Source organism: Pleuronectes platessa, chromosome 16 (genome assembly GCF_947347685.1).
Source record: "Pleuronectes platessa chromosome 16, fPlePla1.1, whole genome shotgun sequence".
Lineage (NCBI taxonomy): Eukaryota > Metazoa > Chordata > Actinopteri > Pleuronectiformes > Pleuronectidae > Pleuronectes > Pleuronectes platessa.
In genome coordinates this window covers 14,334,495-14,358,856 of record NC_070641.1, presented here as the reverse complement: position 1 = coordinate 14,358,856, position 24,362 = coordinate 14,334,495, and the positions used below count along the sequence as shown (strand labels likewise).

General features: G+C 43.5%; 3 protein-coding genes across 3 annotated transcripts; 1 reads left to right on the top strand and 2 right to left on the bottom strand.

The window, feature by feature from the left end:
* The first annotated feature begins 486 nt into the window (after positions 1-486).
* On the top strand, positions 487-9,929 carry ndel1b (nudE neurodevelopment protein 1-like 1b). Its single transcript, XM_053443081.1, has 9 exons — positions 487-655; positions 3,821-3,917; positions 5,642-5,795; positions 6,928-7,076; positions 7,284-7,420; positions 7,535-7,702; positions 7,795-7,886; positions 8,024-8,169; positions 8,289-9,929. The coding sequence occupies exons 2-9, from the start codon at positions 3,832-3,834 to the stop codon at positions 8,377-8,379; spliced, it is 1,023 nt and encodes a 340-aa protein (XP_053299056.1). The 5' UTR covers positions 487-655; positions 3,821-3,831; the 3' UTR covers positions 8,380-9,929.
* Positions 9,930-10,071: 142 nt separating this feature from the next.
* On the bottom strand, positions 10,072-15,166 carry LOC128458299 (medium-chain acyl-CoA ligase ACSF2, mitochondrial). The gene is made up of 16 exons (XM_053443080.1): positions 14,880-15,166; positions 13,945-14,146; positions 13,522-13,650; positions 13,319-13,372; positions 13,064-13,182; positions 12,822-12,984; positions 11,998-12,093; positions 11,762-11,913; positions 11,581-11,672; positions 11,409-11,485; positions 11,207-11,314; positions 10,980-11,131; positions 10,723-10,864; positions 10,513-10,623; positions 10,366-10,434; positions 10,072-10,268 (listed from the first exon to the last, which is right to left on the bottom strand). The coding sequence occupies exons 1-16, from the start codon at positions 14,990-14,992 to the stop codon at positions 10,218-10,220; spliced, it is 1,830 nt and encodes a 609-aa protein (XP_053299055.1). The 5' UTR covers positions 14,993-15,166; the 3' UTR covers positions 10,072-10,217.
* Positions 15,167-15,357: 191 nt separating this feature from the next.
* LOC128458301 (medium-chain acyl-CoA ligase ACSF2, mitochondrial) lies at positions 15,358-22,920 on the bottom strand. Its single transcript, XM_053443082.1, has 16 exons — positions 22,744-22,920; positions 21,628-21,829; positions 21,319-21,447; positions 21,144-21,197; positions 20,916-21,034; positions 20,674-20,836; positions 19,451-19,546; positions 19,218-19,369; positions 19,040-19,131; positions 18,876-18,952; positions 18,684-18,791; positions 18,453-18,604; positions 18,202-18,343; positions 17,971-18,081; positions 17,824-17,892; positions 15,358-17,370 (listed from the first exon to the last, which is right to left on the bottom strand). Exons 1-16 carry the CDS (start codon positions 22,845-22,847, stop codon positions 17,320-17,322), a joined length of 1,821 nt encoding a protein of 606 aa, XP_053299057.1. The 5' UTR covers positions 22,848-22,920; the 3' UTR covers positions 15,358-17,319.
* Positions 22,921-24,362: the final 1,442 nt, after the last annotated feature.

Genomic DNA, 24,362 nt, shown 5'->3' with positions numbered 1-24,362 from the left:
TCGTTTTTTATTATTATTTATACTTTTTTATATATATATAACACTAACCCACACAGTAATATGGTAATCTATTGTGCCCGCTGTGTACAAATATGCTTTGTAATGTAAGGTTCGGCGGCCTTATCAGTCTGAGTTAGACATAACAAGTGGTGTTAATCCAAACAGTTCTCAAACCCAAACAAATGTCTGGTATTGGCTTAGTATCTACGTCTATACCAGCCCTGTGTCCTATCTCGTATATATATTTATATACCAGCCCTTTGTCCTATCTAGTACCTATGACTAAACCAGCCCTGTGTCCTTTCTTTTAAATATACTTTTTACCGACTCTGTGTTCTATCTTTTACATCTATACCAGCCCTGTGTCCTTTCTAGTATCTCCATCTCTACCGGCCCTGTGTCCCATCTCTCACATCTACTTCTATACCGGCCCTACCCATTTCCTGACGTCAACGTGAGCTACGTCAGCGCGTACGTCTGTCCGGGACATTACGTCTCTTCCGGGAGACGCGTTGGCAGTTTCCTAAACACGGAGCAGCTCAGTCAGTGCGGGCGGACTGAGGCCAGGGACAGGGCGGAAGTGTGTGTGTCTGTGTGTGTTGGATGTAAAGACGCCGAACCTGAGGACAGACCCACTCCGCTTTGACATGAGCAGGTAATTCCGTCTGTTCGTACTGCGGACGACGCGTCGGGGGTCACGGTGTCGTGTTCACGCTCCTCTGCGGCTCCTGTGTGTGTGTTTATCGCGACGCTCGGGTTTCGGACTCGGTTCTTGCGTCATATTCTCACATTTTATACGTTTAATTGTCTTATTTCAACGCTGTGAATCATCAGGTTTATTATCGTGAGGCCAGACAACCGCGTTCTACGTTTTAGCTGTCGACGCGATGACAGCAGCGGTTTGATGAACCGTAATGACAACCTGCTAGTTTATCTGAATCTGACCTGACGAGTATTACTGTTATTTATTTTCAGCTTAATTTGTCTTTACTCAATATGTTTGTTATGGCTCTACATTAAAAAAAAACAGTGATTTAGGGCGAACGATATTTACAGAAGAGCCTCCCACAGTTTAATATTTATATTTTTAATTTCTTTGATTTATATTGAACACACATGGGACCAGCCTGGGGAATAACGGATATAAAAAATCATTAGGATTTGAATAAGAATGACAAACTGTAGCTCAAACTGTAACCAAGGAGACAATGTAAATAAGCATTTGTGTGAAGGCAAGGCAATAAAACAATAGCAATAATTATCACTATATTCGGCAATGTAGTTCAATGTACATTATGTAATGCTTATTCATTGTGCGTACAGTAAAGGGCTCAATTACTTAACTCATCTTCCTCTGATTTGTAAAATGTTCTGTGTAGTTTAAAACCAGAACCAGCAAACATGGATCTTTAAACTTATAAAATAAATAATGTGGCATTTATCGAGAGTTACCGATATCGACTAATGGAAAGATTGTTTTCATATGGCCCTAGTTTGGGTTATCATAAGAGCCGATCATTGGTGGATCACTTTCATCACATAAGCTACATACCAAGTAATACTGTAAATATTCAGTGAAACCCAATTCATAAAGGAGAAGCAGAATGACTAGACAGAAAAAGCAAGCGTTTTCAAAAATGTAGCCATAGACAAATTCTCAATATATTTAGACAGTTTATTCACAACATGAATTGAAAACTAACACCCGAACAAAATGTGTCCATAGTTTCAACTGGAAGAATAAATGAGTCACAGTCCAGCTCACCGCTCTCTAAGGCCTTGAATAAGGAGAAGTGACTCCATCAGAGCTTTAATTTCTTAGTAAACACCACGTGAGTCATCTGCAGCAGAAAAAAGAGGATGTAGCGAACAAGGATGTGGGGAAAGGAAGCATGTCTCTTTTCACTACTACATTCCCTTGTCTGTAGTTCCCAGAGGTCTCAGCGCACAGATGGTGAAATGTCCCCTGCACCATGTCTGCTGGCGTTGGGCCCTGGACCTCGCAGCAGACAAATAGATCGGAGGGTCAAACTCACACCACTCCAAAAGGATGCTGAAATGAGAGACAGAGAGAGACAGAGAGAGACAGAGAGAGAGACAGAGAGAGAGAGAGACAGAGAGAGAGACAGAGAGAGAGACAGAGAGAGAGAGCAGGACCCGTCATGCCCTCTGAGTCCCAGCGACGTTTGTGATACAGCTTACCAGTACAGTGGCGGTCAGTCATCATGTACTGCATGTGTGAAATAGCTCTGGCAGGGGTAGGCCTCCATCACATGATTTAATGAGCCTGTCAGTGAGCTAGTAAGCAGCCATATATTTCTCCAGTGGGTGTTTAGGCTTTAGATCTGAATCACCTTGGAAACAGTCTCCTGTCGCTCAGAGACCTACCCGGGGGAACCCACAAAACACTGGATTACCGTCCTCTTCATAATAACTACATATCGGGTACGTTTGCTAGACTAGCTGGAATTTCTCGTCTCTGCTTATCATCTGAAGAAAATATACGTTTCGGGTTATTCCCCCGGAGAGAGTTCACGACTCCGCTTGAGTAACACGTTACGTCAACTTTGGGAACAGTTCGCCGTCCCCTCCCTTTTGTTGTTCTGGTCTCCAGTTTCCTTTGAGATTACCACAGCGGTGTACAGACACGTGAGGGGTCTGCAGCGAGGAAATTGTTGATGACGCCAGCTCAGAGGAATGTGTGAAGGGCGACGAGGGTCTGCCTCTGAGTCTGCATCTCTGTCCACTTCTTGGAAAGAGAGAACCACATACCCAGGTCCTTGTCTAAGCCCAACCAACGCTAGTGTGGCCAATACGTAGTAATGATGATAATAATAATAGTGTCGTCATTAACCTATGTCACTTCTTTGTCTTATTTATTCAACCAGTTTTTGTGCAGACTGTTTCAACAACAATCAAACCACGTTCCCAAAGATTTATAAATAACCTGTCTGCAGGAAATCCTAGTGAGCTCAGGTGGGATTATAAATACTCCTGGAGCTCCACCACATTACTGTGGGCAGCAGCAACATACACACAGAACACAGACACACACACACAAATACCTCTTTTTCAGCTGTGTTAAATATTTTGAATTCTGTCCATATAGAACACAGCGAGGCCGAGTTTAGTGGCTCACCAGAAAACAGGAATGTTCCTCCAGTAAAGAGGAGAAAGGAAAGATGAAACACTTTTTCAATCTTCAGAACCAGGCCACAACAGACACTTCTGAGTAGCTCCGATAAGTGATGTTGACTTCACAGACAGGGTTGAGCTGTTGTGAGGTTTGATGGAATGTAATGATTCAGTCAGGACTTCTTTTACTGGGACCAGTCACAGAGGCTGGTAACAGTTTATAAAAAGGTTTGTCATGTCGGCCAATCAGTCAGTTTCTTTCAGTAAGTTAGTATTTTCATTGGAGACTGATTCATGAGGAACTATGGATAACTCCTGCCTCAGCTTTATTTTCTTTCCCTTTACAAAGAAGGCTATGTTTTCATCACCAATTTTAATGTGGTTTCACGAGGATACTGTCATTCTAGGGTTGTGATGTTTTGTTCTCCTGTTGGGAATGAGAGACATTTCTAATCTTGATTTATCTGGATGCTCGGCCCTGAGATTAGAAAGGAATGCACTGCACCTGACTCTGCATGCCAAAGGATGTAAATAGCGTTTGTGCCATGTGTGCGTCCCCTGATGGTCTTTCCTTATTTAGATTACTTGGCCTTCTTTTAACCTCATTAGCATTGACTGTGAATTGTTTTCGTAGAAGCTCTTAAGTAATGTAAATCACTAATTAATATGTGAATTCAATCCTCAGGTTGCCCTGACATGGACACAGAGATGATTCCCAAATTTTCGTCAAAAGATGAGGAAGTGGATTACTGGAAGTCACAAGCCCTCAAATATAAGAAAAGGTAAGCGACTCAAATGAATTCTCCTGCGACATGAAAAATATCTTAATTGAATTTCTTTGCCTGTGTGAGTTGATATGAATCCTTCATCAGAAAATGTTGTTTTCTCAGCTCAGTCTTGAAATTTGGGTCTTGTAACAATGGGTCATCGTTTTATTTCACGGTGTGTGTTGCAAGAAAAATAAAAATTTTAGACGGAAGAAAAACATTTCAACTCCCAACCGTCAAGAGACTTTTGTTAAAAAAGTTGTTGCCACCCACTCTTACGTAATACATAGGCTGATGCTAATTTGCTGAATACGCAGTTTTGCGTGTGGTAATGAAAGATGTTATTACACAATAGATTTCAAATTTGACTGACCAAATGTTCTCATATGTTCAGTTTAAAAGTTTGATCACAAAAATATTGTATTTAGCCATATAAGGGAAATGAGCAGAAATGTTTTTTAAAGGTCTGTGCCCACAAACAGCTGTGGCCTACGCAGGAGGAAATGACTACATCTTTGATTTCTTAAACAGAGACCACAGCATATGCTGGGGATAGGCAGCAGGGGCCCTTATGAGCGCTGTGTAAGATCTTTGTTGAACTCTGTCTGTCTGTATTTTCTATTCGTGGAATTTGGGGGCCCATCGCTCTCTGGAGGAAGCATAAAACTGCAGAGAGGGTTTAAATCCTGGAAACTCCAGCTGTGGGTACAGGGTATAGGGACGAAACATCAGCGCACGGAAAAATCACTTTTACAGCAAACCATCACGTTGCCAGCATGCTGAGTTCATTAGTTACCTTCTCAGAAGTTAGCTTCTTGAAGTAATTTCATGATTTATACTGCTCTGTGTCGCACATGTTGTTCTGATCTTCTGGTAAACCAGTGCGAGGGCGGACAACTCTATGTGTGGTTAAACTGGGAAGTTATAGAGCCTAGCGTGCTGATGAAGCAGCCTCTGTGGCAATGGTATGTGTGGGCCGGCACAACAACTGATTCATGGATTCCATTGCGGTGTAGAGCCACTGAGAGGCCTTTATACCAGCGGAGGTCAGCTGATCTGGGAGCAGTGAGAACCATGTTTTCACACCACAGGCGGACAAATCGGGGTCGGTTTAGATTATTTAAATACTGAGATAATATCACTATAAATAATATATAAGACAATAACTCCTCTTCATTTTCCCTCTGTCTCTGCATGGACATATTTACTTAGAAAGATAGAAACCAGGTAATAAATTGTGTATTGTTCCCAAAAGGTTTCTGAATTGTCAGCGCAGACACACATCCTGTTTCCTTGCCCCCTCCTCATTCTCTCTTTACCCCTGACCTTTAACCCCCCCCTTCCCCAGACACATGACATCAAACCTGTTTTTCTGTGTAACTTCCCGACCACCTTCTGGTACAGTTCAGCTGTCTCGTCAGAGCTGTATATTTAGAACGCATAACTCGAAAATGCTGAGCCGCTGCCCCACTATTTCCTGTTTGGCAGAATTGCTGGTTAAAAATCTACAAATACCTCCCTGGCTTTTTCGTGCAGGTTTATTTCTGGGCAGTGGAGGTAAAGCTACCAGAACATGCCTGGCTCATCTTACAGGACAAAAGGCAGCCTCTCTCTTCTAGAGCCCATTCAGCCAGTCAGCTCTACACAATTGAATGGCGGACGATGAACAGGGTAGCTAGTAACTGACAGTAATTGTTTGTGTGTGTGTGTGTGTGTGTGTGTGTGTGTGCACCATCCAGCTGCCATGATGCACAGGAAGAGCTGCAGGAGTTCCAGGAGGGGAGCCGAGAACTGGAGGCTGAGTTGGAGGCGCAGCTCAGCCAGGCCGAACACCGGCTTCGAGACCTGCAAACGGAGAATGAGAGGCTGAAGAACGAGGTGGCCAACCTCAAGGTAACTGCGCCAGGGGACCTGCTGCGAGGCTTTGCTTGGGATTGGTTTGCTTGTACGGTCTGTGGGTCAGGACGCTGATAAAGGAGTTGGCTACTTCGGAGGTCATCTGCTCTGCCGGAGCCAAAGGTCCAACGTCTGATTCGTGTAGTAGCTGTTAATCGGGAATGCTGTTACATAATCCTCCCACACTTCTTAATTGGATGTCAGGATAAGGAGGAAGAAAATAGAAAACTCCAAGGGCAAGTTTTATCAGAGCAGACTTCACCATCTGCCAGAAGTTCCACTGTGCTCCTCACGTCATTGTTGTCGTTACTGTAGCTATTGTGATTAGCTCGCAGAAGCTAATGCTAAAGATGAACAGTGTAAAGGAGCCAGAGAGACGGTGAATCACGGTTTCCAGGCATGCAGCCCTGCCACCGACAGCACTGTGAAGTACCCCAGAGCCAATGGGCCTGTCCAGGGAACAAAGAGACCCTTTGACAGACAAATAATGTAGAAGAACATCTTTACTAGCCGTCTCATGACCCTCCTAATTAACCAGTTTTCCCCTTTAATGACTGTTGTACTATCAACCCTCTCCAATTTGCTCAAAATACTGCCGTTCTTACAAAAACACAAAAGTATGAAAATATCCCCCCCATCTCTTCATAAAATTGTATTGCTAGTTTTTTAATTTCTTAGCATCATTGCCCCGTTATATCACTGCCCTTCTAATCCCCTACATACCTGTTTCTGATCTCAGATCTGCAGATCAACCGTTGCTTTTGGTTCCCAGGGTAAAGCGTCACACTGAGGCTCCATATCTAAAAATAACCAAGCTCCCTTGTTGCTAAATCTTGTTTAAGACTCATTTTCAGAATATGGCTTTTAACTAGATTTCTTATCTGTGTATGTAATCTTTCGGTTTCTATGTTAGCGAAGCACTTAGTAAACTTGTTTTTGAAAAGTGATATATAAATAAAGTGTCAACATTATTGTACAGTGCGTAAAATTGCAGATGGATCTGGCATGCTGCGTACCTCAGCAAGAAAGAAATGAAAACAAATGTTCCCCCGTAAACAACAGGTCTCTTGATTTTCTTGTTTCTCCCATACACTCACTCCCTCTTCTCCACGGTTCCCATCTCTATCAGGAGAAGCTGGAGCAGCATTACGCCCAGAGCTACAAGCAGATATCTATGCTGGAGGATGATCTGGGTCAGACGCGCAGCATCAAGGAGCAGCTCCACAAATACGTCCGTGAGCTCGAGCAGGCGAACGACGACCTGGAGAGAGCCAAAAGGTCAGAGGGGAAACTGCATGTTGAGGTTGTGATGTATATGATACAGAAGCACACTGAAATTAAGGGCTCAACTTTTTTCTTCTGCCAATTTAATACGAGACAAAGGCTTAGGGTTGATATTGAAGTTTTTTGATATGTATATAGTTTGGAGCTACAGTATTGAACATAAACGACATTAACAGTTGCTCCTCTCATTTGAACCTACAGGGCCACGATAGTGTCTCTCGAGGACTTCGAGGGCCGTTTGAACCAGGCTATCGAGAGAAACGCCTTCCTGGAGAGCGAGCTGGACGAGAAGGAGTCACTTCTAGAGTCTGTGCAGCGGCTGAAAGATGAAGCACGAGGTAAAGACAAAGCACAAAAGGAACCACCCTGCCCCCTTTCTCGCAGGCAGTATGTCACCTGTGCAAGGATTAGCAGGAGTAGCATTTCACGAGTGTGACTCTTGTCTCCCGCAGACCTGAGACAGGAGCTGGCGGTACGGGAGCGGACGACAGAGAGGATGTCAGCACCCAGCTCACCCACCTTAGACATCGACAAGATGGATTCTGCAGTGCAGCCCTCTTTGTCCCTCCCAGCCACACCTGTAGGAAAGAGCATAGAGCATCCCTTCATCAGCCCGAAAGGTGAGGTCTTATCTCACGCTTATGTTTCAAAGCAGTAGATGTAAATTGAACTGCTGAGTGTACTGATATCGGCTTGTTATTACTTCCTGTAGCTTTGACTAATGGCTGTGGCAGCTCCTCCCTCACTCCTTCAGCAAGACTTTCAGCTCTTAACATCGTCGGTGATCTCCTGAGAAAAGTCGGGGTAGGTCTTAGTCCTTTTTTTTTTTTTTTTATTATTATTATTATCTTGTTTTGGTTGTTTAGAAACACTGTCTCATCAGCCACAGAACAAACAGAAATGTATTTATATGGTGGTTCTGTTTCCTGTTCTGTCTCCAGGCCTTGGAGTCCAAGCTCGCAGCCTGTAGGAACTTTGCCAAAGATCAGGCCGCCAGGAAAAATTACACCTCCGACAACAGCACACTCATCAACAGCAACGCCACCAAATTCTCTCACTCTCTACATACCTCTTACTTCGATAAAACGTGAGTCCTTGGCTACACAACACAAACTGGATGTGCAGAAAATAGCCGTCGTATTACACCTGGTGTCGTGTGAATCTGTTGGCGTCTGCTAATGTTATGCGTGTACTTGGCAACTGCAGGACTGTTAATGGATTGGACCCAAGCTCCTTGACCTCCATGGCGCCATCCAGGGCTGTGTCTCCACCAGGCCTGCTGCCTCTGAGTGTGTGAGCTGTCCCCATGCCCCCCCGCAGACCTCCACTGAAACTCTTATCCACCCGTCACAGTGTGGGAACAGAGAGGACACTTGAAAGACCATTACATTGTGTGTGCACGTGCGTGTGTTTGTGTATGTATGTGAGTGTGAGAGAGAGAGTGACAGCGATGTGTGTGTTTTTGCCTGTTTTGGGATTGTGCATTTTTGAACCTGATGTGTGGAAGAGAGGCTCGACTATACAATGAACCTGCCTCCGGTTTGCAGCTGTAAATGCATCTGTGAGTAGGCGCACACTGTTTTGTGCTCACGTCCCTACCACTTGCATGTGCCTAAAGCTGCACTGTACTGTGCTTGTATGAATGTCATTGCAATGTGTCGCTCTCTAGATGTCCACTTTGAGGTGGTTGTGTCTCTAGTTCCACTGTTCATTGGAAAAATTCTCCCCCCCCCACGACAAAAGGTCTTCAACAGACTTCAGCTTCCTCAATTTTTCTTTTCTTTTCTGTATTTTCACTTAAATTGCACAGTTGAACTCGTTTTAATTTAGAATGTATTATATTTAAAAAGGGATGTGTTAATATTAACTAATTTATCTCACAGTATGCTTTGAAATGCAACATTTTCTATTTGCAATTTTTCTGCATGTGTGCATATTTAAAGTGGGGGCTGGGGAGGCGTGGTCGGGGCCCCGAGTTAACGACTGAAGTGAATGTTGATCGTTCAAAGCCATGTAGCTGCAGCGCCGTCTGTCCTCCTGTTACCGGCTACTTGCTGTAATGGATTTGGAAGTAGTCTCTGGTTCTGTCCTCTGGGTTAAAGCCGCACTTAATCAAACTGCTCCTCATGCCGCAGTTCGAGTGTTTCCTCCGTGGACGTGCGTCGGCAATTTGAGGAAACAGTTTTGCCTTTTTTTTTTTCTTTTCTTTTTTTTTCTGTTCGATGTATAGATTTTTGAGGTTTTGTGACAGGCTCATTAACCACTTTCTGATGTAATGGCACGGTGCACTCGCAACATGAGTGGGTGAATTTAACTTTATAAAACTCAAACACGGATACTTAGAAACAAATGGAGAATCCTCTCCGAGACTGTCCGGTAACTTTGGCTGGTTTATGTTGGTAGCGTTCAGCCGCTGTGTCATGCAGCCCGTTTTGTTGAGCATCTGATCATTTTACTTGACTCTTGGATTTTTCGAGGGCTGGATATTAGACGTTCATTTTCCAACACATTACTTTGTTGATGCATTTCTTTCTCGCCGACCTTTGTGTCACCATTTTGACATCTTGTTCCATATTTGAAGGCTTCAGCTTTGAGATGTCACTATGAGCCTGTTACTAACCTGTGTTCTACCATCAATGTACAGAGTTTGCAGGGATGGTGATTTTGCCGAGCTCCACATTGTACATACGGGCATTTGGCATTAACGTCCTATTTATTTCAGATTCTGTATGGCATGTGTTCATATAACGAGTTTTACTATTGAACAGTGGTTAAGGTCACTGTGGTATGATATCATATTGTTTGTCAAAATTGTTTAAGTAAATAAAGACTGAGATGATAAGTAAACTGTGGACTTGTGTCATACTCTCTAGGTAAAGATGATGAAATTCTAAGCACAAGGTTCAATGACTGGACATTTCCTGGGGAATTTTCGTCCAAATTTGGAGCTGTGATCAACTATGACTAAGATCATTAATAATGAACTACCGAGATTTCAGGTTTTAATTTTTTTAAACATAAAACTTAAAAAATATGGTAAAAACCAAGAAACAAATCAATGTTATAGATCCATTTCAGTTCTTGGTACAAAATGCATGACTCAGCAGGTTCCTGCAATGTCCACCAGTCCACAAATTAAAGGCACAGGTTCTTCTCCATATCCTGCTTTAATATGTTCTTCTTGATCTAAAAAAAAAGGAAGCAGCCATCTTAGTTTAATCTTGTTAAATCAAAAATAATCATGTTGATGGTTTAGACTTTTTACTATTGGAGGAGAAGTTACCTTCCCAGAGACAGTCAGGGGGTAGCTGTCTACACAGATCACATAATGTGGGATTTTGAAGTGAGAAATCTAGAGAGAACCGAAAACACACATCAGACCACATAGTGTACAACTGTGTTCAGACACATGTTGAGTGTTATCTATCACCTGTCCTTTGCAGAACGCTCTAATCTCCTCTGTGCTGCAGGTCTGACCTTCCTTCAGCCTGATGCAGGCGCACACCTGCTCCCCCAGCCTCTCATCTTTCACTCCAACCACCTCAGAAACACAGAAACAGCCGATTAATGTGATTTCTCTGTGGATTGACGTAAACTGTTCACAGATACTTTGCTGCCCTCCACTGGTCGTGACTCTCACCTGCACTTCCTGCACTTTTGGATGTGTATAGAGTAGTTGCTCTATCTCAGCTGGGTAGATGTTCTCCCCTCCACGGATGATCATGTCCTTAATACGTCCCTCAATCCGGCAGTATCCCAGACTCGTCAGGCTAGCTGTGTCACTGCAGGGGGGGGAGAAATAACATACAAGTGTGCTAATAACTTTTCATGTATCTATACATGAATGCATTTTCTTCTGTTGAGTAAAGTAAAGTCGTCAGTCAACATTCATCTCACCCGGTCCTGAACCAGCGATCTTGGGAGATAGCCTCTCGACTTTTTTCAGGGTCATCCCAGTAGCCCTGCATGACACAGCTGCCTCGGATCAGCAGCTCTCCCGGTGCCCCCAGAGGGACGACCTCCCCTGTGTTGGGATCCACCACCTTTGCCTGTGGTTACACTTTAACTATTAGTTGCTTATATCACGGCTGAACCTTGCTGACAGGAGCTGAGAGGGGGCATACCTCAGTGTGGTTCATGATACATCCGACAGTATTCATCTTGAGCTCGTCGCTGTCTTCTGGATATCCCAGAAACGTGAGGGGGCTGTTCTCAGTAGTTCCATAACCTATCTGTCAAAACATGACGGACACGTGTTCTTTCATGGTGGAGGGATAACAGTCGTTTGCTTTGTTTGATAAAAGGACAGGACAGGTGGACGCTCACCGTTATCTCGTTCATGTTCATGTCTTTTTTCAGTCTTCTCACAATCTCGGGGGGGCACGGAGAACCCGCCATTAAACCTGACGCACGACAAAACGGACAAGGATGCTTCAAAAGATGGTTCAACATCGAACCCCATTCATTGTGTCGTAGTTTCAACCATCACACTTCTCACCAGCTTCAACCGAGGACAAATCATACTCGTGCAAATTTGGTTGGCCGAGCAAGTCGATGAACATTGTGGGAGTGCCGTAGACGAAATTGCACCTTGAGTAACAACAAACAGGAACAGTCAGTGAAACGTGGATGGTGGAGGGAATATTAAACTCTTCTGGACGACGAACTTCATGTCCTACCTTTCACTCTGAATGGCCTTCAGGTTGGCCTGGGCGTTGTAGGCCGACCCAGGGAAGACGAGCGTGACGCCGTGCACTGCCATGTTCATGCCTCCGAGCACCGAGCCGAAGCAGTGGTACAAGGGAACAGGTACGCACACTCGCACCTGAGGCTTATGCAAAAACACAACACAAAGATTACTCACATTTTACTGTTTGTGTTTCCCCTTGAAGACGAGAGGCAAATATGGACTTACTCTTGATGCGTAACCCAATCGCAGCCCTGCGAAGTAGGCATTGTTTACAATATTGTGATGGGAGAGAGAAGCTCCTTTCGGACTTCCAGTGGTGCCCTAAAAGAAAAAAAAATGCCTCATTCTGAATCATCGCTGATACCAATCAATTATCATCTGAATGCAACGGCCGAGTCTTGTTATCGTTTTTTTTTTTCATTTTAGTTGAGTTTCCAGTAGTGTTTCACTGGCTCCTGTCGTAGAACCCTCAGACTGGTCAACGTTTTTTGGGGGAAAGGGTCGGAAAAAAGAAAGGTGGCTGTTCCCAGGATGCATAGTGATGAGTTTATGTATCTTTTAGTTTCTGTATGATTGTTAACTTTAATATGAGAACATTATATTTTGTTTTTATACCATTCATACTCTAACCCTGTATAGATTGTTTCATCTGACCATCCCTGGTCAATAGGACATTGAGATATAGTTTAAAGAAAAAGCATATTTTCTCCCTTGGTGTCTCATTTGCTTTCGTAGGCAGCAAAGAGAGGCAGCAACATTAAAATAAGACAATTTCATAACCAGTTAAAGTTAAAACCATTGTTTTGTGGTTAATTCCAGCATGACAGTTTATCCTGTCACATAGCAGAAGTTCACAGATCATCAACAGCCACAGTCATCAGATCTGAATCCAGCAGAACACTTTTACCATGTGATCAAATAAATGTGAAGCGAATGAAACTGCAGAAAACATGCGATGTGATCATGTCAACACAAATCGGAATCTCACAGGAATGCTTCCAGCGTCGTGTGGAATCAAAGCCACAAAGGGCTAAGGCGGAGATGCATACCGAGGTGAACTGGATGTTGATGGGGTCATCGAAGGACAGCTTGCTCTGTAGCTCCGTCAGCTCTCTGTGGTGCCGACTCTCTCCCGCTTGAATCACGTCGTCTACGTGGAGCATCCCCGGCTGTCGGCTGTCGGTCAAAATCACCATTCGCAAGTCTGGCAACCTGGGAGAGCCAAGACAGGATCTTTATACTACATCCAGAAAAACTGATGTTAATACATTAAGGCAGAAATGTTTCATACCTGGAGCTTTTGATTAAACCGGCTGATGTCAGGTCAGTGTCTGGGCAGATCTCCCTCAGCATCTCACAGAACTTCTGGGTTTTAAAGTGAGTCGGGCAGACCACCGCCTTACACTGGACCTGGACGCAACATATTCATTCTGTTGCTTTAATATCCTCAAAGGAATGAAAGTAGAATATTTACCAACTTTTTTGCATTTGAGTGTTGTTGAGTAACATATTAAGTAGGCTATGTGGTTGTGTAATCAATCTTTACCTTCTTTAGAGTAAACTCCACTTCCTTCACCTGATAGGCTGGGTTCAGTGACACCTGCAAGGACAACAGTTTAAAGTCAGCTCCTCAGCACACAGCACACATACAATATTGCATCATGTTCTGTTTATAGGTTCATACTGGGAAACCTATTTAGTGACTTCAGTGTCCTGCTCACTCTGCAGATAAAAATATACAACACTGACCAGTATGATTCCAGCCTTGGCTGTAGCGAACTGGAAAAGGATCCATTCATATGTGTTGGGTCCCCAGACTCCCAGTCGGTCGCCTCGCTTCAGGCCCAGAGCGAGGAGGCCTGCAGCCGTCTTGTCAACCTGCACCAACGGAAGTAAAGAAATTAATAACAAATCTGAATCAGTGCCACACCAGAGCTGTGACGTGCAATGTAATTAATATGTTACTGAGCCTGATGATTTTTTTTTTTTCCAAAAAAGAACCAACATTTGCATCATGAAGCTATATTTGCTTGATTCAAAGATGTTGATTAACCAGATTAAAAGTTTTAAGGAAAGAGGCACAATCTGAATCTCAGGACTACTACTAATTATGTTTAAATGTTGATGGGTATGTTGGCTCCTGAAAGACAAAGTTGAAGGCTCGAGACGCACATCCTGCTGAAACTGTGCAAAGGTTTTTCGGACGCCGTCCTGCAGCAAAACCACAGCTTCACGGTCAGGCCAGCGTTCCACTGTGGCGTCCAGGCTCTGGCTAACAGTCTGGGAGAGCAGAGAGATGGAGGAGGCGCCATGGACATAACTGCTGGTAACAGAGGGTTTGAGTGGAGGACTGTCCACATGGAGCGACCTGGCACTGCAGAGGGAAAGAACACATGAACCAAATACTAAGCATGGACAGTGATTAGGATTTAACAATTAACTGCATCTTTTTGGAAAGAATACCCACTGATTATCTGTCTTATACTGTAGATATACACTATAGATTATATTGAGAGGAAGACATGTAATGAAGGGGAACAGCCTTTCACACAACACTGTCCAAAACTTATGTGCATCTCATTTAATCTATATTTAGTTACTGCATTATAGAATATCATTAAGTTATTTAAGTTTTTTCCATGTTGATCTCACACTTGAAATCACTTATGTCCCACGTTTTTCACATGCACGTAAACGCAGCATTCATATTCCCATATGTGTGCAGCTGGACGTCGTGAAAAAAAGTCTCAAGGATCCCAAACATGCATCTGATCAGTGTGCACACACTCAACAATATGCACACACATACAAAAGTATGCAAATATTGGCTGTATGAATGCACCGGAATATTTTAATCTGGGAATTGGAAGTAAAGCAGTTGTACATAAAGTTATATTGGCCGATGAAGTTGTTTTAAATGTGTTAAAATGACTTGTGTGTGTGGATGTGAACAAGCGATTTTACGCATGACTCGTTGCGCAAACTTGTAGATTATGTAACACACATATGCGACCCCACATCAAACGCGATTTTATATTTAGCATATGTCACAAAACCAAATGTAATGTCGGTGACTCGATCGGAACCCTAGAGAGAATGAAACTTACCATCGGAGCAAGGTCGTGCTGCAGGATTTCAGTGTCCGGCTGCGTTTGAATGCATTCACGGATCTGAGTGTGTGAGCAGACCTCAGCACGGAGGAAGAGATCAACGCTGACATCGCTCCTGTGACACAGATACTTTGTGTCAGCGGGAATTGGAGACACTCAGATATATGAGGACATCTGAGGAGAAGACACCAGGTCTCGAGAAGGAGCTGCTTCTTCCTGCCTATCTGGTTTTCCGAGTTCAACTAAAACTTGAACCTTCCCTGAGCCTCCCTGGCTAATGACTGACGACGTTTTACTACACTTTGAGTAAAGGCCTCACAGCTGTTTTTCCCTGTGTGGTGGAAATACACATGTCTGCTACGTAAACTTTCTATACATCTGCCTTCACCTTAAATCTATAAGTTTTAATCAACTTTATCGTCATGTCTGTACAGGTGGAAAAATGCCAATAAATCTGAAAATGTTATTAGACAATCAAAACGTCAGATTTACTGGATTCAAACTCAGATTCCTTCAAACTCTGCGACCATGAGTTTCCATGCATTGCTGTGGGATGTATGGTTATGACTGTATCAATAATGACATATGATCGTTTTATTAATGTCTCAGCCACACTTACAACCATTGAAGCGTTTCTGTTTGTTAAGGTTGTTGTTTATTTAATGTTTTATAATACTGCCACGGCCCTTTAAACCTGGTCTGGTATCAGAGGAAAGAGAATAATCACCAGGAGGGGGAATTAAATAGAAAAAAAAATTTTGTGCAATACAAATTCATGAAAACTACAAACACCACAAATCAGGAAACTCAAGGGTTGAACTTTTGAAAAGTACAGGCTCCTACCCCAACCCGCTAAAACACACAACAAGGCAATCGGGTTCAAATATTGCACAATCAACGGGTCGAACACTAGACTGCAAGCACAGCAAATAATTGCACTGCACATGATACAACTCAATACACAGCAATCAATATGTACCATTAAGTGTAAGCAGGTCAGAATCAAATGCTACCAATAGAGGGAGGCAGAGGGCCACCCTGACAACCTATTTAAGATTCATCACAGACAAATACAAAACACTTTGACAAAACATGACACACTAAACGTTAAAATGTATTTTTTTCTTTTTCTTATCTGTCCATGGCCCATTGACAAGACACAAAAAATAAGCTCCTTCTCTGTTGCCATAACCAAAACAGAGAAAATAGCATAATTCCCTTTTACTTTGAAATTCTGCATGAGAACGTCCTGATATTGTCAGAGTGAGACTCCGAGGTCCTGAAGTGTGATTGTGAAGCTAAATGAGTCTGTGGAAACAGCTCGTTTCTCAATGACAGTCAGTTATTTTGTTGTTTGAATTCAAGTTTTTCCTCATTGGATAGTTTGACTAATTATTCACACAGTAGTAATGAGATATTAATTTTGTAAGTCTCGATTTTCTTTGAAATAGTTTCACACGCAGGCCTAATTTTTAAATGTTTAAATTGTATTAATCATTTGTCATCACTTCACTTCAACACATTTTGTGTATTTTATCTTTTATCTGATGAAAAGACACAGGGCCCTGAAAAGAGATGAGCTGGTTCTACCTGCCTGTCTGGTTGTTTCTGTTCGCCATGTAATGTTTAACGTCCACTGATCCTCACTGGCCAGTGACCAACTACAGTTAACCACGTTAATAAGCCACAGCTTTCTTTTCTGTCCAGTGGATAACATTGTTTAGCTCCAAGGACAACTTGTTCTAGATCCTTCAGCTCGGTCTCATCTATGTGGAACATCCTTGACTTTCTGGTGTCAGTCACAATCACCGTGAGCGAGTCTGGCAGAAACAAGACACCATCTTATATCACTTACAGAAAAAATTCACTTATACAGTATTTTTCCAATTTTGAAGAAGGTATGGCAGAAATCAGTCATACGTGGAGAGTTTGATCATGTCTGCTGGTGTAAGGCCAATTGTATAATCTATTATTCCAGCCTTGGCTGAAGCGAACTGGAAAATTCAATATAATATAAATATGTGTTGGGTCCCTAAACTCCTATTTGGTTGCTTCAGAGCAAGGTGACTGCAGCCCCCTTGTAAACCTGATGGTCAAAAGGTCAACTATTATGTAATCATCTCAAATATTAACTGAGCACAATGATTAATTCCCATTGTTTGTCAAAGAGTGATATCATGATCAAAGATAAAGAACAACTATCAAAATCGAAATTTTCTTTAGTAATTACATTTAAAGAGTACAAGTGTAAGAAGGTTGGCAGTTCGATTCCATAGAAACAGTGCTGCCCATAGACGCACTGTTTGCATGTGTGTGAATGAGTGAATGGCAAAAAACTGCACTGTAAATCACTTGGAGTGGTCAAACATGAATGATTCTCCATTGCCAGACTTCTGTCTTTCTCAGCAGGCTCCTTCAGTGTCCATCAGTCCACAAATTAAAGGTCCAGTTTCTTCTCCATATCCTGCTTTAATATGTTCTTCTTGATCTAGAAAAAACACAAAGTAGCAGCCATCTCAGTTTAGTTTTAATTATTCGATCGTATTGATGGTTTAGACCAAAGACTGTATATAATGGTGGACCACAAGCCTACATATCCTCCCACTGTTTAGTGATGAAATCAAAATATCCCAGATATGAACGGTGAGTATATCTTTCATAGTCTGTTGAGTAGCAAGGACCACGCACACGACCAATCGCGCTTCAGTCGCAGCTGTCAATCACATGCCAGGTTTATAGCTTCAACTAAGTACTTTGACTTTTTATTTTGTTCCATTTACTTTCAATTAACATGGAATGGTTGGGGTTTATGGCCTATACCGCAGCCAGCCACTATGGGGCACTGAAGAGGCTTTGGCTTCACTTTTGAGGAGCTGTCATGTCGTCCATCTTTATATCCAGATCATGGTTGAAACATGTTACTTAGTAGAGCAGAAGTTACCTTCCCAGAGACAGTCAGGGGGTAGCTGTCCACAAAGATCACATAATGTGGGATTTTGAAGTGAGAAATCTAGAAAGAACAGAAAACACACATCAGACCACGTAGTGTTCAACTGTGTTCAGACACATGTTGAGTGTTATGTATCACCTGTCCTTTGCAGAACACTCTAATCTCCTCTGTGCTGCAGGTCTGACCTTCCTTCAGCCTGATGCAGGCGCACACCTGCTCCCCCAGCCTCTCATCTTTCACTCCAACCACCTCAGAAACACAGAAACACATGTTGAATTTCCCACCACAGCCGATTAATGTGATTTCTCTGTGGATTGATGCAAACTGTTCACAGATACTTTGCTGCCCTCCACTGGTCGTGACTCTCACCTGCACTTCCTGCACTTTTGGATGTGTATAGAGTAGCTGCTCTATCTCAGCAGGGTAGATGTTCTCCCCTCCACGGATGATCATGTCTTTAATACGTCCCTCAATTCGGCAGTATCCCAGACTTGTCAGGCTAGCTGTGTCACTGCGGGGGGAATAACATACAAGTGTGCTAATAACTTTTCATGTGTCTATACATGAATGCATTTTCTTTTGTTGAGTTGAGTAAAGTTTTCAGTCAACATTCATCTCACCCGGTCCTGAACCAGCGATCTTGGGAGATAGCCTCTCTGGTTTTTTCAGGGTCGTCCCAGTAGCCCTGCATGACACAGCTGCCTCGGATCATTATCTCTCCTGATGCCCCCAGAGGGACGACCTCCCCTGTGTTGGGATCCACCACCTTTGCCTGTATAGTTACAGTCCCATTGTAAGTCATCATGGAGATGTGTGGTGATAAAGGTTGCAGAAAAAGAGAGGGGGCTTACCTCAGTGTGGTGCATGATACAGCCGGATGTATTTTCCTGCAGCTCATCGCTGTCTTGTGGAAAACTCATAAATGTGACTGGGCTGTTCTCAGTGGTTCCGTAGCCCAACTGGCAAAAACACGACAGATGCATGTTTTTTAACGATTGAGAAGTAACGGTTTGATTTATTTGATAATATATTCAAATGCTCACAATCATATTTTTCATGTTCATGTCTTTTTTCACTTTTCTCACAATCTCCGGGGGGCACGGAGAACCTCCCAAGAACCCTGGAGCACAACACACGGACAAGGACGCCTCAGAGGAACATCGCACCAAATTCAACATGACGCAGTTTTAACCTTGAAACTTCTCACCAGCTTCAAGCGATGACAAGTCATACTTGCGCAAATCTGGTTGGCTGAGCAAGTCGATGAACATTGTGGGAGTGCCATAGATGTAATTGCACCTTGAGAAACAATAAACAGGTGCAGGCAGTGAATGTGCACGTTATACATTTTGAATTGAACTGTGATAGTGAACTTCATGAAGTACCTTTCACTTTGAATGGCCTCTAAATTGGCCTGGGCGGTGTAGGCGGACCCAGGGAAGACAAGCGTGACACCGTGCACTGCCATGCACATCCCTCCGAGCACAGAGCCGAAGCAGTGGTACAAGGGCACAGGCACACAGATTCGTACCCCAGGCTGATTAAAGTACGGAAAACTGGATTACTCACATTTCACTGATTTCACGCATTTTCAAACGAGATACAAAGAAGGACTTACTCTTGATGCGTACCCCATTCGCAGACCTATGAAGTAGGCATTGTTTACAATATTGTGATGGGAAAGAACAGCTCCCTTTGGACTTCCGGTAGTGCCCTGGAACAAAAACGTGACTCAGTTAAAATCATGGTTATCAGATACTCTCGACTATGCTCTGGGCCACATTCATCACAACTGAATCAAGTCCAACACCTTTAGGATGTGGGGCATTGGGAGAGGGTCAGCATGAATGTGAAGCTGCAGAAAATGTCATTACATTACATTACATTACATTTCATTTAGCTGATGCTTTTATCCAAAGCGACTTACAATAAGTGCATCAACCCCGAGGGTACAGACCCAGAACAACAAGAATCAAGAAAGTACAATTTCTTCAAAATAAAACAAAACTACAAAGTGCTATGAGTAAGTGCCATTTAAGTGCTACTAAAAGTGTTAGTTTCAAAGAGTTGTTAGTGGGGTTTTTTTGTGTTTTTTTATTCATTCAAGGTAAAGTCGGAAGAGGTGTGTTTTTAGTTTTCGGTGGAAGATGTGTATACTTTCAGATGTCCGGATGTCGATGGGGAGCTCATTCCACCATTTAGGAGCCAGGACAGCAAACAATCGTGATTTTGATAAGTGTTTAGCTTGCAGTGAGGGAGCAACGAGCCGATTAGCCGAAGCAGAGCGGAGTGAACGAGTTGGGGTGTAGCGTTTGACCATGTCCTGGATGTAGACTAGACCTGATCCATTCACAGCATGGTACGCAAGTACTAGTGTTTTGAACCGGATGTGAGCGGCCACTGGTAACCAGTGAAGGGAGTGGAGGAGCGGAGTAGTGTGAGTGAATTTCGGTTGGTTAAAAACCAGTCGAGCTGCTGCATTCTGGATGAGCTGTAAAGGTCGGATGGCTGTAGCAGGTAGACCTGTTTTTTCGCAAGTCTGGCAACCTGGGAGAGCCCAGACAGGATCTTTATACTACATCCAGAAGAACTGATGTTAACACATTAAGGCAGATATGTTTCATACCTGGAGCTTTTGATTAAACCGGCTGATGTCAGGTCACATGTGATCTTGTCAACACGAAGAAGGAATCTTCCTAGCATCATGTGGGATCAACGCCACAAATAGCTAAAGATGAGATGCTACAAATAATGTTTCTAACAAAGGGCTGGGCCGGTGAAAGTTGCATCATAGTGTCAGTCCAGGTAATGTATTGCATGTGGTGCATTGATGCAGGTTACCGAGGTGAACTGGATGTTGATGGGGTCATCAAAGGACAGCTTGCTCTGTAGCTCCGTCAGCTCTCTGTGGTGCCGACTCTCTCCCGCTTGAATCACATCGTCTACGTGGAGCATCCCCGGCTGTCGGCTGTCGGTCAAAATCACCATTCGCAAGTCTGGCAACCTGGGAGAGCCAAGACAGGATCTTTATACTACATCCAGCAAAACTGATGTTAATACATTAAGGCAGATATGTTTCATACCTGGAGCTTTTGATTAAACCGGCTGATGTCAGGTCAGTCTCTGGGCAGATCTCCCTCAGCATCTCACAGAACTTCTGGGTTTTAAAGTGAGTAGGGCAGACCACCGCCTTACACTGGACCTGGACTCAACATATTCATTCTGTTACTTTTATATTCCTCCTCTATCGTCTTTGAATGAAACTAGTCAATTGTCAGTTGTCAGATGTCAGATGTGTCACAAGCCTTCACCTTCTTTAGAGTAAACTCCACTTCCTTCACCTGATAGGCTGGGTTCAGTGACACCTGCAAGGACAACAACACAGGACAGGGGCTCAGTTTATCCTCTCACCGAGTGAATGACAATGACTATAACCACACAGCTGTACAATGCTGTGAAAGTACATATAAAGGCTCCCTATCTGACCATTATGATTCCAGCCTTGGCTGACGCGAACTGGAAAAGGATCCATTCATATGTGTTGGGTCCCCAGACTCCCAGTCGGTCGCCTCGCTTCAGGCCCAGAGCGAGGAGGCCTGCAGCCGCCTTGTCAACCTGCAGGTCAAAAGGTCAAACTAGTATCATCTCATAAAGTGAGTGCAATGATTAACTCTCACTGTTTTTTAAAGAGTGATGAACATTAAAATAGAAGAGGTATGGTATTATTGTTAGTTTTATTGTGTTTAAGGCTGATGGTTATGATGGCTCATAAAATGCAAAAAATGGGAGACGCACATCCTGCTGAAACTGTGCAAAGGTTTTCCGGACGCCGTCCTGCAGGAAAACCACAGCTTCACGGTCAGGCCAGCGCTGAGCCGTGGCGTCCAGGCTCTGGCTCACAGTGTGGGACAGCAGAGAGAAGGAGGAGGCGCCATGGACATAGCTGCTGGTCAGAGAGGGAGTACGAGGAGGAGTGTCCACGTGGAGCAACCTGGCACTGAGAGCAACATTCGTTTAAAGGAAAGCACAGGCATCGATTAGAGCTTCACAAAGTTTTTGAAGAGATGTCCCACTGGTAACTTGTCCTCTACATGACAGTGCTCCCAGACTCTAATGGGAGCTGGAGATCATGAAAAAACTTCACACGGAAATGGAGGTGTTCAAATTAGACAATCACACATCTTAAAGAATTTGTCAAATAAAGAATCTTACAGTTATCTATCTAATATACTTTGTAGGAATATGTGTCTGCACTTGAAGATTTCAGAAAGTAAAAATGGATACACGTGGAGTGAGAATTAAAAACATGTATGTTAAATAATGTGTATTCAGGTTGTGCACAAATTGTACACATTTTGTGACGTCCTGTCATTTTAGTTTGTTAATTTTCAGTCTCATCAGTGTATTTTCTGTTTCCTGTTTTATTTTGTAGTATCTGTCCCTTGTGTGTGGTTTCTATCTTCACTTCCTTTCGGTGATAGTCTTCCCAGTCCTCATGTGTTTCACCTGTGGTTAATTGCTCCTGCCTTCCCTCTTTAAGCCTCTGTGTTCCCCAAGCCCTTTGTCGGTTCTTACTCGTTGTTGTCTGTTTCTGCTGTCTCGACCAGCTTCCTTGTTCTCTGTGCGCTTTGTCGCCAGAACGTACCTGTTTTGTTTTTGTCTTGTTTAAAGCCTTTTATTATATTAAATACCTTTTTGTTTGTAACCTCTGCATCCTGGGTCCATCTCCTTTACCAAACCGTAACACATTTGTGGATAAGGAAATACATATTTGTTAAAATTTCTTTCCCCAATCAAACACGAAGACTGAGACTGTCTAGGTAAAACAATATGTTAACAGACCATCTCACAAACCCAAACATCTGTTATAAATATAGCAGTGACTCCATTTTAACACGAGCATTAACTCACCACAGGAGCAAACTCCTGCTGCATGAGTCCAGGGTTCTGCTGCGCGTGCTGAACGCTTGCTGAGCGCAGCACCTCAGCACCGAGGAAGAGATCAATGCTGACATTGTTTTGAAGTGGCTATGGCACAGTCAATATTCAGCCTGAATACAGCTGAGTAGAAGACAGTATGTCAGCCTACCTGATCCAGCTGGATCTGGCTGCTTGTTAATCTTTGATGCACACTTGTCTTCACTGTTCAATGATTAACATTGAATATCCTACAAAACTCAAACATCTGTGTATGGGGAGAGGCTGGGGAGGTGACTGACTGTGCCTGGGGTCGTGCTAACAAAGCTGTTGATGAAATGTCCTGGATGGAATAGAATGTCCTGGGTTCAAGAAAACAAGGACACGAGTACAAGAGACACAACCTCAAATACATTCACTGTGCTGCATATGATTCCTTCACACACGCGTTACACTACAATCTGGATAATATGGACCCAACACACACGCCCTCATCGCAGAACCACTTTGAGATGATGGAGAGCGTGCTCCAAAACCATGAGACCCTCATTACAACTGTCACCTCGACCTTATCTTCACAGACTGCTCCATCCGGTTTGCCCTGCAGCCACACACCTTTCCCACTCAGGAGACCAGACTCATGTTCATCACTCACCACCTGATGGGTTGAGCTCGCCTCTGGGAGAAGCTGACCCTGGTCTTCATTCCAGGCTTTTACTGCAGAGCTATGAAAGGTGTTTGGCATAGGGGCCTTCAGCCTGATGCAGCCCGTGGCCTCATGAGTCTGGGGGACCAGACAGTGGCAGACTTTTGTAAATGGGACGTCAGTGAGTGGCCTTGCGGTGTGTGACACTTTCCTCCATGAATGGGTGGACTATATTAAAGACTATTCTAATATGATCTTCTATATAGCCATCAGGGTGAACCTCTGGATCCTGGCGTGGCGACTATACAGACGTCCTCTACCGGTCAGATATCAAGAGACCTCGGCAGCAACCAGTCCAGCTGCCACTGCAGGGCCAAACATCTGAGTCACGCCAGACCATCCAGTCCAACATGATGAAGTGTCCACAGCTACCGCTGATCCTGGGTCACGCATGGCTCCACCGTCACATTGACTGGACCACTGGGGCCATTTTAACAAAATGAAACAGGAAACAGAATGAATAATAAAACACAGCCTAAATATAGATTAAAGAGTCAGGTGAGATGTGACATGTTCCTCTGTACGAGCTGTATGAACGTGTAAAATGAAACATGACATATTTGTTTGGTGTCTTCTTAATAAGTCTTTCCTGGAAGTTTGTGATCACTAACATGAGTCAAAGGTCGTGAGCGTTCACAGGCCCTTTGAAAACAACCTCACGGCTCTCTCACGGGCAAACAGCTGTTATTTTATTATTGGATATCTTACCAGGCGTCGTGAACTCAACTTGATCTGACCGACTGTGTTTTCTTTCTAAATTTGGCAAGAGACATCCCCCAACAGTAAATGAAAGACTAACCCTGGTGGACACGCTGATGAGTTTTTAAGTGCACGCTCGGCCAAGTCCCTCTCAACAGAAAGCAGAGTAGGGTTTCCCTCCCTCATGAGGTCACTGTTATCTTTGAGA

Excerpts from the sequence above, each read along its gene's own strand:
- LOC128458301 (XM_053443082.1), bottom strand. The coding sequence starts at position 22,847 with ATGTCAGCATTGATCTCTTCCTCGGTGCTGAGGTGCTGCGCTCAGCAA. Across the intron at positions 20,837-20,915 it reads GGTTTAATCAAAAGCTCCAG|GTTGCCAGACTTGCGAATGG; the intron begins GTATGAAACATA and ends TGGCTCTCCCAG. Across the intron at positions 19,547-20,673 it reads TCAACATCCAGTTCACCTCG|GGCACTACCGGAAGTCCAAA; the intron begins GTAACCTGCATC and ends TTTTTGTTCCAG.
- LOC128458299 (XM_053443080.1), bottom strand. The coding sequence starts at position 14,992 with ATGTCAGCGTTGATCTCTTCCTCCGTGCTGAGGTCTGCTCACACACTC. Across the intron at positions 13,183-13,318 it reads TGGAGTTTACTCTAAAGAAG|GTCCAGTGTAAGGCGGTGGT; the intron begins GTAAAGATTGAT and ends TGTTGCGTCCAG. Across the intron at positions 12,094-12,821 it reads TCAACATCCAGTTCACCTCG|GGCACCACTGGAAGTCCGAA; the intron begins GTATGCATCTCC and ends TTTTTCTTTTAG.
- ndel1b (XM_053443081.1), top strand. The coding sequence starts at position 3,832 with ATGGACACAGAGATGATTCCCAAATTTTCGTCAAAAGATGAGGAAGTG. Across the intron at positions 7,077-7,283 it reads GACCTGGAGAGAGCCAAAAG|GGCCACGATAGTGTCTCTCG; the intron begins GTCAGAGGGGAA and ends TTGAACCTACAG. Across the intron at positions 7,421-7,534 it reads GCTGAAAGATGAAGCACGAG|ACCTGAGACAGGAGCTGGCG; the intron begins GTAAAGACAAAG and ends TGTCTCCCGCAG.